Here is a 19,280-nt window from a genome sequence, read left to right as displayed (position 1 = left end):
AAACTTGTGTACCAAATTTCATGGAAATCGCTCTAGCCGTTTGGAAGTGATGCTGGAACATACATGCACACAAACACACACATTGTATGTATATATATATATATATATATATATATATATATATATATATATATATATATATATATACACACACACACACACATATATATGTGCACTGCCGAGAGTTGATTCTGCAATAAAATAAAAAGAGTAATAACAATCATCAGCCCGAAAGCAGATAGTAGACATCACGTAGCATATGTGTACCAAATTTCAAGTCAATAGGTGAAACAGTTTGCAAGCTACAGGTGATTTAAAATCCTGGACAGACAAACGAACAGCCATGGTAGCGTATTATATAAAAAGATATATACTAGCTGAAATACCCAGCATTGCCTGGGAGGAAAATAAAGTTGTTTTTTTTAATTGTTTGAGAAAAACATAATTTAAAAAAAAAACATTTAAAAATAAAAATAAATTAACAAATAATAAACCTGGGTTCGCTTCACGGGTCCTCCCTGCGTGGAGTTTGCATGTTCTCCCCGTGTCTGTGTGGGTTTTTTTGCGGTGGGCTGGCACCTGTCCAGGGTTTGTTTCCTGCCTTGTGCCCTGTGTTGGCTGGGATTTGCTCCAGCAGACTCCCGTTACCCTGTAGTTAGGATATAGTGGGTTGGATGATGGATGGATAAAGACTCACTAATGTGCTTGTCTTGCGGTGTTGTAAGTATGTTATCATCCAGTTGACGCTCGGAACCGGCCAACTGTATTTAATTTGAGTAGCTACAGGGGGGGCGGTGGTGCTCAAACATAAAGAATGCTTGCAGTCACCTGGTATACACTAACTGTGTAAGGGATCCTAGAAAGTATTGAAATCGCCAGAACTACTCTGGGCATCTCTCTGCTATGAGGATTTGTGTTGCCGAAGTGCTCGCATCATTTGTACATTAGCAGCTAAGTGACTGTTTGTTTTTCTTAGGAGGTTTCCTGTGCTGGCCTCACTTGCATATCCTCCGAGCTGGAGTCCTTATCCCGACTCTACCTCTCACTTCTGGGCCAGACAGACGCACACACTTGAACGCGTAAAAACTCTATTTAATTTAAAAAGTAACAGGGGCACGTGGAGCTCAAACATAAAGAATGTTGGCAGTCACCTCCATTATGCCCTCTGGTGGTCATTTGGGGTGTTAACTGGATAATTACATGCATACAAAACCGCAAGTTCACCCGCCCACCCTACTCGGAAGGGATGGGTTAAGGCTAATTTTACCCTACACTATTTTAGTCGACCATTGAGACCAAGTTTCATGAAAATTGCTCCAGCCGTTTGGACGCGATGCTGGAACATACATACATACACACATTGACTTTTATATATTTAGTACAATGTCTCTCACTAAATGGCATTTTAATGCATGATTCTGAATTTCAGTATGTGAATTTTTTTTTCCAGTTTCTAGACATAATAAATATGGCTGTAGGACAGGGCCCATGTGCAAGGCACAAAATAAATTCATTCATTTGAAAAATAAAAATGAGTACTTCACATCAGCTAAGCTTCACATCTGGTGTAAATGTGAAAATAGAGCAGGACGCTTGTTTAGATTATTTTGTTTATTTATATTTCTCTTTTTTGTAATTCTTTGCAAATTTTGTGATTTGACACTTTTTCCCTACTAACATTTGTGAATGAAAGCTTCCTCAAGGTACATTATTACACCACTATATTTTTCATTGTAATTAGAGAACATATGTTTACACATTGTTTGTGAGGTTTATGTATTTAAAAAAAATACAAACCATTTTGTATTTCCACAATACTGTTTGTCTTTCTGTCATATTACATTATTTCCATGATTCACTTAATGCATCATGTGTAACATGAAATTATTTCAGAATGGGAAGTAAGCCATTATTTAAGACTTTTTGTGGTTGGTGTGTTATGGCTTTTTTTTCCCCTCTTCAAACTTAATACAGGTGGATCATGCTGCTGCAGTTAAGGAATATAGCAGGTCTTCTGCTGATCAAGAGGAGCCACTCTCCCATGACTTGCGACCTCCGGCTGTTCTGAGCATGACAATGGACTACCTAGTGACTCGAATCATGGACCAAGGGGAGGGAAACTACAGAGACTGGTATGACTTTGTGTGGAACAGGACCCGTGGCATTAGAAAGGTAATAGCTTTAATTCATTGCTGTATTTTCAAATCCGCTAGACGTGTTGAGTTTTGGTTGTTGGTGATTCTTAATGAATATTATAAACCATGATCGGATTGTATTATTACATTGCTTTTGCAAGTATTACAGGTTTACACCTGGTTGAATCAGCCTGCTTAGTGTGAGAAAAAGAATATGCAAGATGAAAAAGAGAAAATGGTTGCTTTATTCTTAAAAAAGGCCATGAGTAATAAACAAGAGACCTAGAACTTAAATTAACATGATAGAACCCATTGTTAAAATGTATCCATCTGCCCACAGTTGCAAACGGATAAAGTCTATCTTAGCAGCAATGGGACCAGAGATATAATCATGCAGGGAGACACACTTACTCTCAATTTAGAGTCACCAGTTACCCTATATACACATCTTTTGGGATATGACTAGAAAGCTACTACAGATAGGGGGTAAATGTACAAACTCTCCTAAGATACTGCCCAACTTTGAGATATTAACTTGGAAATCTGGAGGTGCAAGAACCACTAAGACATGTGACACTATTCTTAGTTCCAATTTCTTTTAGAGAGAAACACATAATGTGCTAGTGTTTTTGAAGTGGCAATTCTATTTTTGTGACCAGTACATAATACAGTAGATGCTATAAGAAAGCACTGACATTTATCTCTTACTTCTCCATTAAGCCTAAGGTAACAAAAGCTGTTTACATTATTCACTTTTTTTTCTTAAAGAATCACAAAGGTAAACTGTTCCATCACCTTCCCTGAATTAAACAGTGAATTTAAGCAATTAATAAATAAATAACATTAAGATTAATACATTCACCCACCAAGCCCAAAACAACAAAAACTTGGTGAAGTGGCATGGTGGGCATATTAAAAATGAATTGCCATGTTTAGCAGTGGTGAAAGAGGACTTGATTTTAAACTTGCTGTAGAGAGCTCCAGAATTATATGATGACACTTTGTTTAATACCGGTGCCTTACAGGCATCCACAATATATGTGGGGTTTAACAAAGACATAACATGAGGGCATTTTCTGACTTATCTCCATGGATTCTTTCAGGGTACTGAGGTTCCTCCCAAAAACATTAAATTCACTTCACTTTATTTTTGTATACTGCTGTTCATGGAGTATACGTGCAGAGTGCTGTGACATGTTGTCAAGTAAAATACAAATTAAAATTATATTGTAGCATTAGTCTACCATACAGGAATCCAACAACAAAAAAAAAATTGTGAAAATAACATTCACACAATGGGAAATTGAAGCTTATCTCTTTGTAAAGTCACAAACACCACAATAATGCAAAGTTGAGCATAACACTTTGTTTATCATTTTTGCAGCTAATCGGTCAGTGTTTATGGGCAGCACCCATTCAATGTCAAACAAATGCAAGACACAAGCATTCAATCACAATTGCAACTTATTTTTCTATAGTGCTCTTCACTAGTGTGGCCATAGGGAGCTGTGAACAATTCACAGTAATAGTACAAGTAGAGATTCTACTAATTAATAATTACAGAACTAGTACAGACAAACATACAGATTTGTTAAAACACATGGGAAACAAGGTAGAAACTGAGTAAATATAAATGGAAATAATCCCTCCATGAATTAACTGAAGAACTATGGCCAGTTGACAACAGAGGAGATTAAAATTGTAAAAGCAGAAGTCGATAACCAAGCCAGACACAGCCATAGTCATGTAGACCTTGTTCAACTAGCGGCCTACCTCCATTCCTGGGTATTCTATAGTGGAGTCTGTGCTGGGCTGTCCAATTTGATGGGAGAATCTTTCCATCCAGTGATTCCAGTGTTCCTTTATGCAAGACGACTTTACCATATGTAGTAGAACAGTGGCACTAATGCCACATCCAGACAGGGTTAGTAATGTGTAGTAATGTAGTAACGGTTTACGAGTAACTTGGTTTACAAGTGTTTTGCAAGACGAGCAAAATTTTTTAATAAATTTTGACTCAATAAACGAGCGATGTCTTGCAATACGAGTAGTATGGATACACTTTGTCTGCTGAGCGTCATGTGATCACAACTGAGCTGATGGTTCTTCTCTCTCTCCTTATCTCTCTCGCTCAAGCACAGCATATCTCTCTCTCTCTCTCTCTCTCCTTATCTCTCTCACTCGCCTGCGTCTCTCTCTCTCTCCTCGTGCGCGCTCTCTCTCTCTCCTTATCTCTCTCGCTCGAGTGCAGCACGTCTCTCTCTCTCTCTCCTTATCGCTCTCGCTCGCCTGCGTCTCTCTCTCTCCTGTGAGTGTGTGTGTGTGTGTGTGCGCTGTGAAGTGCGAGTCCCCATCTTGCGCCCCAAAACACGAAGCAGAGTCTCAGTACTTTAACAACACCAGCCTTATTCAGCTTGAAACAGCAACAGCATTGTTATTTATTGTAGCGGGATCTTTATAATGTTCCTTGTATCACCCATTGACGGCAGGTGCTTACAGCATGTCTGCAATCTTTTTGGATGCGCTTATACAGCGAACTGCTACATCGCTGGGAGACTGAGATTGCTTTGGGACAGTCTTCCATGTGTCGTCCCGTTGGGTGGAATCCCACCTGAGTTTAGAAACTCACTCACACCAGCCATGATTCTTTTTAAAAGTAAAGTGCAGGTTAATTTGTTTTATGTATTTTTTATATTTTTGTATTAATCATTTTTATATGAATAGTTTTGGGTTGTGGAACGAATCATCTGAGTTTCCATTATTTCTTATGGGGAAATTCGCTTTGATATATGAGTGCTTTGGATTGCGAGCACGTTTCCGGAACGAATTATGCTCGCAAACCAAGGTTCCACTGTGTGTGTGTGTGTATATATATATATATATAAGATTTTATTACAGTAAGACCCCGCGGATACGTTCCAAGAAATCCCAGTGCTAAACGAAACAGCATTAAACAAGGTCATCTTAACATGTAAATAATGGGGATAGGTGAAACAGAACAGAGAATAAAAGTTTATCATTTTTTTGTTTTATTTTGTAACATGAATAACTAAATACTCTTTTTATTACATTAATTATAGACATTTTTTATTGCTCAAATATCGATTTTTATTCATAAATTATTCATGAAAATCAAAAATATTTGAGTAAATACATAATTTGTGATGAGGAAGGTTGACACTTTTTTTTTTGTGAAGAAAACGGTCATCTAACAGTTTTTGCCTTTTTCTCTGTCGTTCAGCAAGCAATTGTCAATAGCAAGACATCTTTATATTTCTCTCTAAGAAAAAAGATATTTTCATTCATATAGAAAATAGCCATACTGGTCTTCTGGATAAAAACTGAAAGACATTCTTCTTTATGTAGTGTCTGAAATGATGTGGCAAAGAATCTAAGAAAAAACAACATTGAAATAATCCTGTGGAAAATAATGAATACCCTCAGTATCTGCATAATATCTTTGACACTGAGGAATTCAATGGTTCACATTTTAAGAGGCCAGTTCATCAGTGCTGTATATTGAATGATTTTTTTCTTTTAAGAATTATAGTCCTTAGTCTTTATACAGTGAATTAATCAAGACCTCCAGTATTTAAAAGTATAAATTTTAGATGGGATGGAGGTGCTCAGGTATACAGTGCATCCGGAAAGTATTCACAGTGCATCACTTTTTCCATATTTTGTTATGTTACAGCCTTATTCCAAGATGGATTAAATTCATTTTTTTCCTCAGAATTCTATACACAACACCCCATAATCACAACATGAAAAAAGTTTACTTGATGTTTTTGCAAATTTATTAAAAAAAAACAAAAAACTGAGAAATCACAAGTACATCAGTATTCACAGCTTTTGCTTAATACTTTGTCGATGCACCTTTGGCAGCAATTACAGCCTCAAGTCTTTTTGAATATGATGCCACAAGCTTGGCACACCTATCCTTGGCCAGTTTCGCCCATTCCTCTTTGCAGCACCTCTCAAGCTCCATCAGGTTCGATGGGAAGTGTCGGTGCACAGCCATTTTGAGATTTCTCCAGAGATGTTCAATCAGATTCAAGTCTGGGCTCTGGCTGGGCCACTCAAGGACATTCACAGAGTTGTCCTGAAGCTACTCCTTTGATATCTTGGCTGTGTGCTTAGGGTCGTTGTCCTGCTGCAAGATGAACCGTCACCCCAGTCTGAGGTCAAGAGCACTCTGGAGCAGGTTTTCATCCAGGATGTGTCTGTACATTGCTGCAGTCATCTTTCCCTTTATCCCGACTAGTCTCCCAGTTCCTGCCGCTGAAAAACATTCCCACAGCATGATGCTGCCACCACCATGCTTCACTGTAGGGATGGTATTGGCCTGTTGATGAGCGGTGCCTGGTTTCCTCCATACGTGACGCCTGGCATTCGCACCAAAGAGTTCAATCTTTGTCTCATCAGACCAGAGAATTTTCTTTCTTATGGTCTGAGAGTCCTTCAAATGCCTTTTGGCAAACTCCAGGTGGGCTGCCATGTGGCTTTTACTAAGAAGTGGCTTCCGTCTGGCCACTCTACCATACAGGCCTGATTGGTGGATTGCTGCAGAGATGGTTGTCCTTCTGGAAGGTTCTCCTCTCTCCACAGAGGACCTCTGGAGCACTGCCAGAGTGACCATCGGGTTCTTGGTCACCTCCCTGACTAAGGCCCTTCTCCCCAGATTGCTCAGTTTAGATGGCCGGCCAGCTCTAGGAAGAGTCCTGGTGGTTTCGAACTTCTTCCTCTTACGGATGATGGAGGCCACTGTGCTCATTGGGACCTTCAAAGCAGCAGAAATTTTTCTGTAACCTTCCCCAGATTTGTGCCTCGAGACAATCCTGTCTTGGAGGTCTACAAACAATTCCTTTGACTTCATGCTTGGTTTGTGCTCTGACATGAACTGTCAACTGTGGGACCTTATATAGACAGGTGTGTGCCTTTCCAAATTATGTCCAATCAACTGAATTAACCACAGGTGGACTCCAATTAGGCTACAATAGCATCTCTAGGATGATCAGGGGAAACAGGATGCACCTGAGCTCAATTTTGAGCTTCATGGCAAAGGCTGTGAATACTTATGTACATGTGCTTTCTCAATTTTTTTTATTTTTAATAAATTTGCAAAAACCTCAAATAAACATTTTTCACGTTATCATTATGGGGTGTTGTGTGTAGAATTCTGAGGAAAAAATGAATTTAATCCTTTTTGGAATAAGGCTGTAACATAACAAAATGTGGAAAAAGCGATGCGCTGTGAGTACTTTCCAGATGCACTAAATGCTCAGAAGTGTTACGTGATTCTGTATTTTTTTAATTTTAATATTTAGCAATGGCAGAGTTTATATTCTTTATCATAATAAATGTAATGGAAAAATAGTACTGTAAGAAAACTCCTACAGGGAAAGGAAGGATCTAAATGTTAATGTCTGACCTACTTTATTTAGGGTTGTGGCTGGAGCTTAGGGAGGAAAGCAGAACTATCTCTGTATGTGGCATCAATTTAAATGATCTTGTCATTCATGTTTAAATGACTAGATACAGTGGAGTCTAATATGGATTAATAAAATAATGTACAATTTGTATTTACATTCGTTTTTCTTTTTTACATATTTTAGGATATTACTCAGCAGCACCTTTGTGACCCTCTTACCGTGTCATTAATTGAAAAATGTGCACGCTTTCATATTCATTGTGCTCACCATCTATGTGAAGAGCCCATGATGTCATTTGATGCAAAGATCAACAATGAAAATATGACTAAATGCTTGCAGAGCCTGAAGGAAATGTATCAAGATTTAGCAAATAAGGGCATTCATTGTCAAGGAGAACCAGAGTTTCGGCAATACATGATTCTGGTCAAACTCAATGAAGGGGATATACTCAGGTGTGCCCTTATCTCTATTCTACCTCTTTTTGTGCATTTGTAAATTTTACTGTTAATGACTTTATTTGCACCCTTTTTTAGCCTGGTTTTATAGAACAGATGTTCTTTACAATGCACCTGCATACAGTATACCCATTCTCAATATGGTAAATAATAGAAACCATAAATATATGTTTATGGTACTACTTTTAGGGAAAGTGTTTTCATTTATTCTCTGATCTCCTTGAGACTATGCCCCCATATGAATATATTCAACTGCTGTGAGTAGTTTTTTTTCCTTTTTGCAATCTGTTTACAGTATGAATTTTATCCATGTCCATAAAGTTCCTGTTGAATTTAGCCCAACTGCTCACTTACTGAGCCCACTGCTTTTCTCCATTTCATTTTGTGTTTACTTCCTTATGTATCTGTAAAAATATATGAACAAGTTAAACAATGTAGTGGAATTAATATGGGAAGAACAACAAAGCAACAAAACTCTAGGTTCATCATTATTTAAAATAATGCTACTCCTTTTCTGTCAGGTGGGATGACTCTTCCACTTGCCTACAGAAGTAGCACTAAGCTTTACCCTTCTCACTCTTTCACTCAGTCTAATCCCTGATCTCATCATTCCTCCACTTGAGCCTTAACCCCAAATTCTAGGGTGTATGGGGCAAAATTAAGTCCCTGCTGGGGTCATTTTTATCCCCAGTTCAAGGGTTCCCCAAATTTTCCGGCATGTGCATTAGGACTTGTAGTGGCTGTATGCCGTCATTTTGGTGCCCCCTGCTTGTGACAATCACTTTCAAACTGGGCAAACCTTTCATAATATAACCTGTCAATAAAAGATCTCTTTCAGCAAGTTTTGCTGTCTTCTCTTTCTAATAGAAACTATGTCTTAAAGTTGAAAGTGTTAAACTGTTGTATTTGTTAAATGAATTACTTGCCCAAAGATTCATGAATAGTATTACTTTCACGTCATTGAAATATGTACTTCTATATCTAATTTAATGATTTTTTTTGGTAACTTTTATTTACTTTATTTATTTATTTTTTTTTTTTTGAAGAGAGGTGCAACAGTTTCGTGCAGAAATAAGAAATTCTCCAGAGGTTAAATATGCTGTCCAGGTATTTGCTGCTTTGAATAGCAACAATTTTGTGAGATTCTTCAAACTTGTCAGACGTGCTTCTTATCTTAGCAGCTGCATTCTGCATAGATATTTTAAACAGGTAAGTGATATGCAGCCACTTTGGTGTATATTTTGTAGTACTCAGATATGTTGATTATTTCTCCTTGATCAGAGCTTTGGATGGCAGTATGACAAAGTATTTTGTATGTAATTTTACTTCTTGTATATCTCAACAATCTAAAGCTGTCATATTAAACATTAGTTACAGAAAGGCTCAACTTACTGGTAACATTATTTTTTTATACAGTGCTGCTTGAAAGTTTGAGAATCTGTAATGTACTTCATTTAAATGTTTCATTTTTATTTTGGAATCATTCTTTAATTAACATCAGACCTTATTTTCTAAAAGAAATTTTGATATTCGCAAAATATTGTTTAATTGTTAAGTGCAGTTAAACATGATAGCTGATTGAAAGGCAGCTCACATGTAAAAGTAAATAAACCAGTTTATTCAGTAAGTTGTAGTATTTCCTTGAGAAGTTATGACTGCAGCAAAATACTTAGCATTGTGGTGATTAATTTGTTTTAAAGAATTTTTAAATAATAACACAGTAGCAGCAGATATACTGTAATCAAGTTCACTAGACTAGTACATATCTAACAATATTCTTTTATTAGCCCGGGTAAAATAAGCAAATGTTTACAATTTATATCAGTAGATGTCTTAAATTTATAACATATATGGGGTTTCATTCATAGGCTTACAGTCCTCAAAATCTGTAAAAAACAATTACAGTCCATTAAGTTGAAACAACCTTCAACATCTATAACAAAGTATTAAAGATTTTTTTTTGGAAAACTTGCTTAAATCTTATTGTGACTTTTTAAAAAATATTTCTTATGGTTTTCACAAATCTCTTCAGACTTTTTAATATTTAACATACAACATCCTGCTAAAACAGAAAGTATTATACTAACCTATTTAGATAGATGAAACTGACCAGGTTTCATTATATGGGTAAGGGTATCATGAATTTTTTTGATACAGGTTCTGTTGTTGACTGAACTATTGAGCAATGTGATTGACTTACTTTTTAATATGAACAAGTTGCTCTTTTTTTTTTCTTTCTTTTTTTTTGTACCTGATTTTTCTGTTACACATCATTTCCTTAAATATGCATTTGTGGACTTTTTTTTTCTTTTAGAACAGTAAAGACTAATTTTGATTTTACAAGTATCTTATAGTAAATAATGTAACATTTAAAGAAATGCAAGTGGATTTCACAAGCTTAACCCCTTTAATGGGGCCCTTTTTTCAGTAGTCACTCCCTGGTGGGTTTTTTTTTATCTATTGATAAAAATGGTTGAATTTTGCTGGAATATTATCTAATTGACATGTGAGTTAAATTGTTGGAAGAAAAAAAATTTTAAACTACAAAGTACTTCAACAGTTTTTGTTAGCATCAGTGCAACAATAAGCTAATTTCATGCTAGTGTTTTTTTGTGTAGATTTATTTACTTTATGTACAAATTTTCCATTTTTCACTTAGTACTCCAGTTGCGTGTAATACGCATGGAAGTATGGAGCAGCGCTCCTCTGTGTGTGTATGACGAACACACTACAAATCTCCTATGAGTTGTCTGTTCAGCATGCAAACATCTCTCTTATCCTTCCACTTCAAAGGCATCAACTTATTTCTGAATGCAGGAGCAACTTCTCATGATTAAAATTTTTTATCATCACAGATTTTGGCAGGTCCTTTTTGTTTGATCCTACTGTTCCTACCGTGTCTGTATCCATCAAATTTAAAAATTCATACAGCTCGGGACTGCTGTAGTAATTGTCTAGTCCTATCCGATAACCCTGATTCCGTAGCTTCTCTGCAAGTGTTAGCACAATCCACAACAGTTTTGTAAAATTACGCACATCAATCTCTCCTACATCATTTAGAAGTTCTGTATATTTTCCTGTGTACATCATCATATTCCACATATATCCACATTGTGCCTCACAAAACTTATGGAGGATTCCATCCCAAAATGTGATCTTTTTTTTGTAGTGTCCACTTCCACCCTTGATGGCCTTTCCTTAGCAGTAAACTCTCATCGAATGAAAGATCTACCTCTGGAATGTAACTTCCCTTTTCCCTAAAAACTAAATCCTTTTCCCTTAGAAATGTGACTGAGGGTAAGTGAAAGAAAAACTACCGTTAAGGGTTCTTTGGTCTCGAAACTACCATAAAACGTTCACCCAAGTAAACGATGTCTGTACCGTTGCCACTATGACCTCCAAGTTCAAAAAAATCGCACTAGACAGCAGAACCATGCAGAGCACAGATCTGAAGAAATTGCATCCGTAGACGCATTCCCTGAGGTGGTGAAAATCTTTTTGTTAAGCGCGTTTATAGATGCTCTCCCTGATTCAGCGTCGTCTTTGGAGTGCTTCTAAAGACGAGCTTCCCATTAAAGAGGGTTAACACTCTAGCCAGTGCTTATGCTGTTGTGCAATATTTTAAAATAAAACACTTAAAATGCATAAATCATTACTTATCTCAGTTAATCTTTGATATTAGTCAGTTATATTTAGCATCCTTGTATTTGGGTATATCATGTAGAACGGGGTGCCCACACTTTTTCGGTTTGCGAGCTACTTTTAAAAAGACCAGACTGAAATAATCTACCTATATTAAAATGACTATATATATATATATATATATATATATACACACACACACACACACACACACACACACACACACACAGAGTATACTTTATACATAAAATATATGTTGTTGTACCTTACATAACTGAATTTAACATAACTTATGCCACAATAACAATTCAATACATTTATGGTCACTACAGTATTTGGATTTAATAATCTTCATGTGGGAAAACTCTAACTTGCATAAATAAGTAGAGCCAAATAACGCAGTCAAGGAGGTAGCACATTTCCTTATGTTTGGGTACTTTTCCTCTGTGAGTAAGTTCCAAAACTGTCCATGGGCCCCATACTTCAGCTGAATGTCATCCTGTAGTGTCAAAATCTCATCCTCCACTGTAGAGGAGTTTTAGGTGAAACAATGTTGCAATTTTTGATACGGGTGAATCGCCCTCAACATCTTCCCTAAATAGATAGCACTTAAATGTAGCGATTGGCTCAAGTAAAGCTGAGTCTTGAAACCGTCTGTCAAAGTCTGACAGACAATTTTCAGTCTACTCTGTGTAGCGTATGCTGTCAAGTTGTGTACATGCCTTCCATTGCGTCTCCAGCTCTGACGCAAGGTTTTGGATGTTCCCAAAATCAAGGCACTGCAGCTTTGAGGACAGATGTTGCATTTTTTGCATTAACTGAGCTAATCGTATTGACCATAGTTTTCTCTCTTCCTTGCAGCTGTTAATTAAGCTCATTCAACATGTTGGTCAGTTCGTTATTAGGTTGCTTGTATTCTACATGTTTAATGACAAGAATAAACTCCTTTTTCTCTGGCCAGGGATTTCGAAATCTCAGCAGGAATTTCTCTTCTTGGAAGGACTTCTTATACTTAATGATCAAGTGACTCACCCGGAATGATGCTTTGGTGTGTCTGCCTTTGCTTTTGAATTCAGCCGAGTGAAAAATGACGGCGATTTACCTGCGATTTTAGTTCCCTCTCCTTTCTCTTTCTCAGATCTCTTTTCGGAAGGAAGTCAGTTTCGTAGTTTTTATGAACAGTTCGAAAGTGCCTTTCCACATTTTCCTTCTTTGGAATAGCAGTGATAGATTGACTGATCAGAAAAACGCACTTCGATTGTGACATTGTGAGAAAAAAAATCCTCTTCCAATTCCACATCCAGCCCATACCCTCCCCAAACAATTTTTTTTTAAATCCCTTCTTTAGTCGATATAAATTGGAAGGCTAACTAGATCACAGCCAGAGTTTTGCAGTAGCTTGCACATTTGATCGTGCGTGCAGGATGACCACCAGTGTGTTAGAAGAAAAGAGATCTCAGACTGGCTGCCCTGTATGTCAGTCAAGTGGCAAATGCCATTGGGAGGATATATGATAGACTAACATTTAAAAATTATTTTTTTTGAATGCAATGCGATATACCTGCAATACGTTTGCGATCAACACATAGTGGGGAACCTCTGATGTAGAATATCTTCAGTAATATTTGAAAATTTACTTTAATTTTTGAGTACCTTAATAGTATGTCTAAAGTTTAAAAAAAAAAAAAAGATATCTGATAAATTTCCATGTAGGGTTTTTTTTTCCACTGAAGACAATTAAAATGAGATCTTATCATTCCCTAATACGTGATTACACAAACCTTGGAAATGATTGCAGTCTCAAGTATTTTGTGTACCTTTCTGCTACTAATTTTTCCTACTCTTAAGTTTAATTTTTTCTGGCCCTTAAATGTTTGCATTATTCCTTTTACCAGTAGATTTGGACTAGCATTGTGTCTTTTCACGTTTTGTCTTTCAACACAGGGGTTCTCTTTGGCCATTGTCAACACAGGTTTTCTAAGATTTAGTAAATAATGTATGTTAAAACGTTTACTTCAGGTCAGCTTTAAGCTGTTTGTATTATGTGATGTTCATTTAACAATTCATCTGAGCCTTTACAGACTTTGATCAATGTTCCTCTTCATACCAAGTCCTGTGAGTTTTTCATGAATAGTATTCTACTTCTTAATAAATGGTGGATGCAGGAATATCCTTATAGCTTTTTACATTTTTATCTTTGGTGATAATTGTTTTTTTGATGACCTCAGACAGCTATCATTGTCAGTAAGGGACATGGAATGCTGGCAATTTTTGTAGGTTATTCTAATTTCATTGGAACGAGAACTTAGTTCTTCCAATCAAATTGATAACTATTTAAAATGGTGTGAATGATTGTTTCATTTCAGTTTTTTAGTTTTTATAGAATTTCTACACATTTCCTTTTTAAATTGTTACTGTTTGATCATGTACTGCTCTGTATCAAACAAATGAGTGTAGACCAAAGCTGTTTTACTGTTCCTTTTTTTTTTTTTTTCTTTTTCTTTCTGGGGATATTGTTATGACATACTTAAAAGCAAGAGTGCCAGTGATGTTTAGGACTGTAGACACATCATTATATTAGACCAGTAAGTACAATAGCAAACTTAGAGAACAGAATTGATCTATAACACTCTCTTATTAGGTGCGACAGAGTGCTTTGAAAGCCCTTAACATTGCATATACTGTAAGCCCCCAGAGATCAACAGCGTTTCCAATTGATGGTCTTATACAAATGCTGATGTTTCAAGATGCAGATGACGCATCTGAGTTTGTTGTACAGCATGGGCTGGTAGCAACAGATGGGTGAGTAGAAATTACTTATAATAAAGCTTCTTTTCATAATTAATGATGAATGGATGAGAGAAGAATACATTTTTAATAAAGACACATTGTTATATGGAGAATTGTAAATAAGAACATTCTAGTAGATGTCTGCTTATTTTTTTTGCAATGTAGTAGGAAAGTATTACATTGCTGATGGTGTTCATAATTTTTGTTATCTGCCCTTTATTTGTTTAGTAAACTTTTTATTAGTTTAGTAATGGCAAGGTTTAATCTTGCTGTAGGATGGTGGAGTTAAGCCGACTTGGTTACCAGGAGCCTGAAGTTCCTATGCATTCCAAGAAATCGGCAGATATTTTGCAAAAGAGGACCATGTTGATTGGAGAGGTGGTAAATGGTGGCCACTTACCAACTGCCCCAAAGCATACACCAGTGTCCAGCTTTGATGCCAGGAATAAATACATAGGAGACATGGTAACCACTAAGCCTTCTACATCTGTTGCGAAAGCTCCATTTGATGCAACAGGTGCGTAGTACTTTTCAGTTGCTGATTTGAAAGGTTCTGACTGGCTATGCTTACATTTGACCTATTACTCACTTTAATTAGTTGCATGAAATATATAGATGGACTATAAAGTATCAAAATATTTCCTCCTATTAGGGTTACCTTTATTTCCTTAATCTTGTTTTGAATATTTAAGACCTTCAGTTTCTTTGTATTAGTTTTCAGTCTTGCATTGAATTGATACATTAGCAATGCATTTATCACATAAGATGCTTTTTTTTTTAATCTGTTTACAAAATTTACTTTTTTTTTTTTAGCTATACATAAATAGTGTGTTTGTTCATGTATTCCTGAATATTAAAACTAGTATATTTCTTTCACCATTTCCTCACTTTTGAGATATATTTATTGATTGTGTGATTTTTGTAATTTAGAGAGCCGTCATAGGAAAATCACACAATTGTCATACTGGTTGTTTCTTAGTTTTTTCTTTATTTAATGCATTATTTACTCATTTTTGTAGTAATCTGATACCTTATGACTTCTAACTGTCACATTGGGTTTCCTTTTATCTTGTAGCGATAATAAAACCAGAGCCAATGCCTGTGTTATGTACTCCTTCAAACTCTTTGATACGGTCAGTTGTACAGTCTGATATTCAGCCTACAATATCGTCTCTGCCAGCTGCTAAACCCCAACCTATATACAGTGATCAGGTAAAGCTGCTAAATGGTTACATATAAACAGTAAAATCATTAGACTCCTATTCAGTAGTTGGAGATTTCCACTAAAGTAGCCGATATTGATTGTTCCAAAAAATCCAGGTAGCTTTAGGAATTATCAACATAAATCGGAATAGTAGCGCATTTGTTGCTATTAGAAAGTTTTGTGGAATCTCCACAGTAAGAGACTGACCTATTATCACTTGTTTTGTCAGAAGTAAAAATGAAGCTATAAATATACTTCCCAACACCACCACTTTCTTCAACTAAATTTACCATTCTTCTTTTTGCAGGATATAGCAGATGTCGTTTTAAGTCTTGTAGATGATGTTGTTAAAGCAGAATGCATGGAGCTGTCCAATCAAGTAGTTGACTATGCAAGAGCTGCCCTTAAGTAAGTAGCAGTGTCTGCATTTAATATAGTATTCTTATATTAATATTTAATTAATTTTCCTTCAACATCTGCCAAAACTATTTGGTTATTGTCTTCCTTTGACAATTTATTATTGTAGAAACTGATGATGTTGTTTGTGTCTTAGTGTAACATTTGCACACAACCATCTCAAGTTAATACTTGTTTTTATATTCAGAGCTTCAGAAACTACGGTACATGATTTAGTAAGTGATGTTGTGGATCAGTTAGTTCTTCTGACTTCAACTGAAGAAATAAATGAAGAAAAACAAAGAATTGAAGAAGAGAAGCGTCGGATTGAAGAAGCAAGGTTATCTTTTAATTTCTTTTATACATGTCAAGCAAAAATTCAAGTAGTCAGTAACAAATACATTTAATTCAATGTAAATGTAAAACCCTGTCATTACAAAGGGGATAATATGTCTTAAATTACTGCATTTTTAATATTTTTCTTGAATATTTTTTATGGATTTGTATCCTTTACACTCTAGCTAAATGAGTTACTCGCACAAGAAATTGGCTTATTGATTTCTCTAAATGGAATCAATTATCGTGTGTGCTAGCTAGCAGCACTACTAATAAATACATGAATGAGACTCTTTTTAATATCTTTAATCTTTATTTTTAATGTTCAAAGTTGTTTTTGTATGATTGTAGTGGTGCTCTGTCTGAAGATGCCATGTACAATTAAAAAATTGTTTTAGTAAATTTTGCATGAGTAATCTTAAATTAACTGCATTCGGCCTAGTCAGGTGAAACTCACCTGGCATACAGTACAATCCCTCTTAACTGGCCTTGCATTAACCGGCCGACGGATTAACTGGCCTGTTAAAATACTATTTTTTTTTTTTTATTTTAATTTTTTTTAATATAATCCTGAGTTCTTCTTTATATATATATGCACTTCCTTCTTTCCTGGAAGGTGAGAGGTATTTTAAAATCAGCAAACAACAAAACAGTGTTCAAATTAAATAAGGGGCAGTGTATCAAAAGTCACCTTTAAATAAATAATCCATTAAAATGAGTGAATTAGTGGAGGTTAAAATCTATTAGTAAAATAACAAATCCTTTAAAAACAATGCAAACGAGGTTAAAAGAATGGCTGGAAGCGATTTCTTAAAATTCAAAGTACGGTGCCTTCTTCTTTCTACCTGGTGGCTCCCCTGCTTCTCCCATCGTGCTTCGCAATAGGGGAGTCACCCAAGCTGTAATTGCAGCTGCCTTCCACACTGGTCCAGTAGCCCTCCAATCCCTGGCTACGTTGGGCTCCATCTGGACTAAAGACTTGGGTTCTTTCCCCAGCGGCCAGGGCGCTCACGCTGGGGCTAAACCAGCTCAAAGCCTCCATGACTGCCGCTGCCTTTAGACGGCCAGTCGTCTTCAATACCGGTCATTCCAGCTCCGTGATCACTCAGCTGGAGCGACCACTTTCTTCTGCATCACGAATTCCCTGGGAACATTCGGCCACACATACCACACCCCTCGCTAAGCCACGAGTGTGGCGATTATTTATTTAAAAGGTGGCCTTTTTGACTTGAGCTGTGGACCCGCTACACCACACTGTCCAGTTGTTGTACGAGAAAAAAAACTTGTGTTCAAAATCGTGGATGAAGCCTTGTGGATATGGTTTCTTCAGGAATGTCGAAAAAGGTACAGTACATACCTTAGAAATATTTTTCTACATGAAAATAGGTATGCGTCGGATTAACCAGCCAAAACGGCAACTGGCCATGGGTCCAGTCCCGAGGTAGCTGGTTAAGAGGGATTCTACTGTATTTCTCCAGATTTGAGATACATATCTATAGATGGATATAGAGATATATAGATATATCTATCTCTTTATCACATACATATACATACAGGCTTGGCAAATGTAGGTTTAAAGTTATGAGTATGTAAAATAGTTTTTGTATTATTTTTTTAATTAATTATTGTATTTGTCTTATTATTAGTAAAGTGTGCTTGAATGTAGCAAGTAGACTACAAGAATGTGTAAATAATGAAGGCCAGCAATTTCAGATTGCACCTAAGTGCACAGTGGTATTGTGACATTCCTTTCAGTTAATAAAGCTATTGTTGTAATAGTCATAACCTGCATGTCTTTTTTCATATGAAGATTGGATACTTTTTATATATATATATATATATATATATATATATATATATATATATATATATATATATATACATACATACACTGTGTGCACAATTATTAGGCAAGTGAGTATTTTGACCATATCATCATTTTTATGCGTATATTCCAACTCCAAGCTGTATTAACTTGAATGCTTATTGGATTTAAGCACGCCAGGTGATGTGTATTTGTGTAATGAGGGAGGGTGTGGCCTAAGGAGATCAACACCCTATATCAAGGTGTGCAGAATTATTAGGCAGCTAGTTTTCCTCGGCAAAAAGGGCCAAAAAAGAGACTTAACTGACTCTGAAAAGTCAAAATTGTAAAAGTCTTTCAGAGGGATGCAGCACTTTTGGAATTGCTAAGATATTGGTGTGTGATCACAGAACCATCAAACATTTTGTTGCAAATAGTCAACAGGGTCGCAAGAAACGTGTTGAGAACAAAAGATGCAAATTAGCTGCCAAAGATTTGAGAAGAATCAAACGTGAAGCTACCAGGAACCCATTATCCTCCAGTACTTTCATATTCCAGAGCTGCAACCTACCTGGAGTGCCCAGAAGTACAAGGTGTTCAGTGCTCAAAGACATGGCCAAGGTAAGGAGGGCTGAAACCCAACCACCACTGAACAAGAAACATAAGTTGAAACGTCAAAACTGGGCCAAGAAATATCTGAAGACAGATTTTTTCAAAGGTTTTATGGACCGATGAGATGAGAGTGACTCTTGATGGACCAGATGGATGGACCTGTGGATCAGTAATGGGCACAGAGCTCCACTCCAACGTGGAGGTGGGGTACTGGTATGAGCTGGTATTTTTAAAGATGAGCTAGTTGGACCTTTTGCATTGAAGATGAACTCAAAATCAACTCCCAAACCTACTGCCAGTTTTTCAAGACACTTTCTTCAAACAGTGATACAGGAAAAGACCATGATTTTTATGCAGGCCAATGCTCCATCACTTGCATCGAAGTTCTCCACAGCGTGGCCAGCCAGTAAAGGCCTTAAAGATGAAGGAATAATGACATGGCCCCTTCCTCATCTGACCTAAACCCTATCGAGA

At 36.5% G+C, this 19,280-nt stretch overlaps 1 protein-coding gene across 1 annotated transcript in view; it reads left to right on the top strand.

Moving 5' to 3' along the window:
- LOC120531244 (minichromosome maintenance complex component 3 associated protein) overlaps positions 1-19,280 on the top strand; it is a 65,602-nt gene that overhangs the window by 14,492 nt on the left and 31,830 nt on the right. Inside the window, exons 8-15 of the mRNA XM_039756484.1 lie at positions 1,975-2,172; positions 7,751-8,019; positions 9,069-9,231; positions 14,306-14,466; positions 14,730-14,971; positions 15,530-15,666; positions 15,966-16,066; positions 16,263-16,394. Coding sequence (XP_039612418.1) covers positions 1,975-2,172; positions 7,751-8,019; positions 9,069-9,231; positions 14,306-14,466; positions 14,730-14,971; positions 15,530-15,666; positions 15,966-16,066; positions 16,263-16,394 — 1,403 coding nt within the window. The remainder of the gene's footprint in view (positions 1-1,974; positions 2,173-7,750; positions 8,020-9,068; positions 9,232-14,305; positions 14,467-14,729; positions 14,972-15,529; positions 15,667-15,965; positions 16,067-16,262; positions 16,395-19,280) is intronic.

The sequence above is a fragment of the Polypterus senegalus genome, chromosome 6 (assembly GCF_016835505.1).
Source record: "Polypterus senegalus isolate Bchr_013 chromosome 6, ASM1683550v1, whole genome shotgun sequence".
Taxonomy (NCBI): Eukaryota; Metazoa; Chordata; class Cladistia; order Polypteriformes; family Polypteridae; genus Polypterus; species Polypterus senegalus.
The sequence above is the reverse complement of the archived record's forward strand: the minus strand, read 5'-3'. Positions and strand labels throughout refer to the sequence as shown.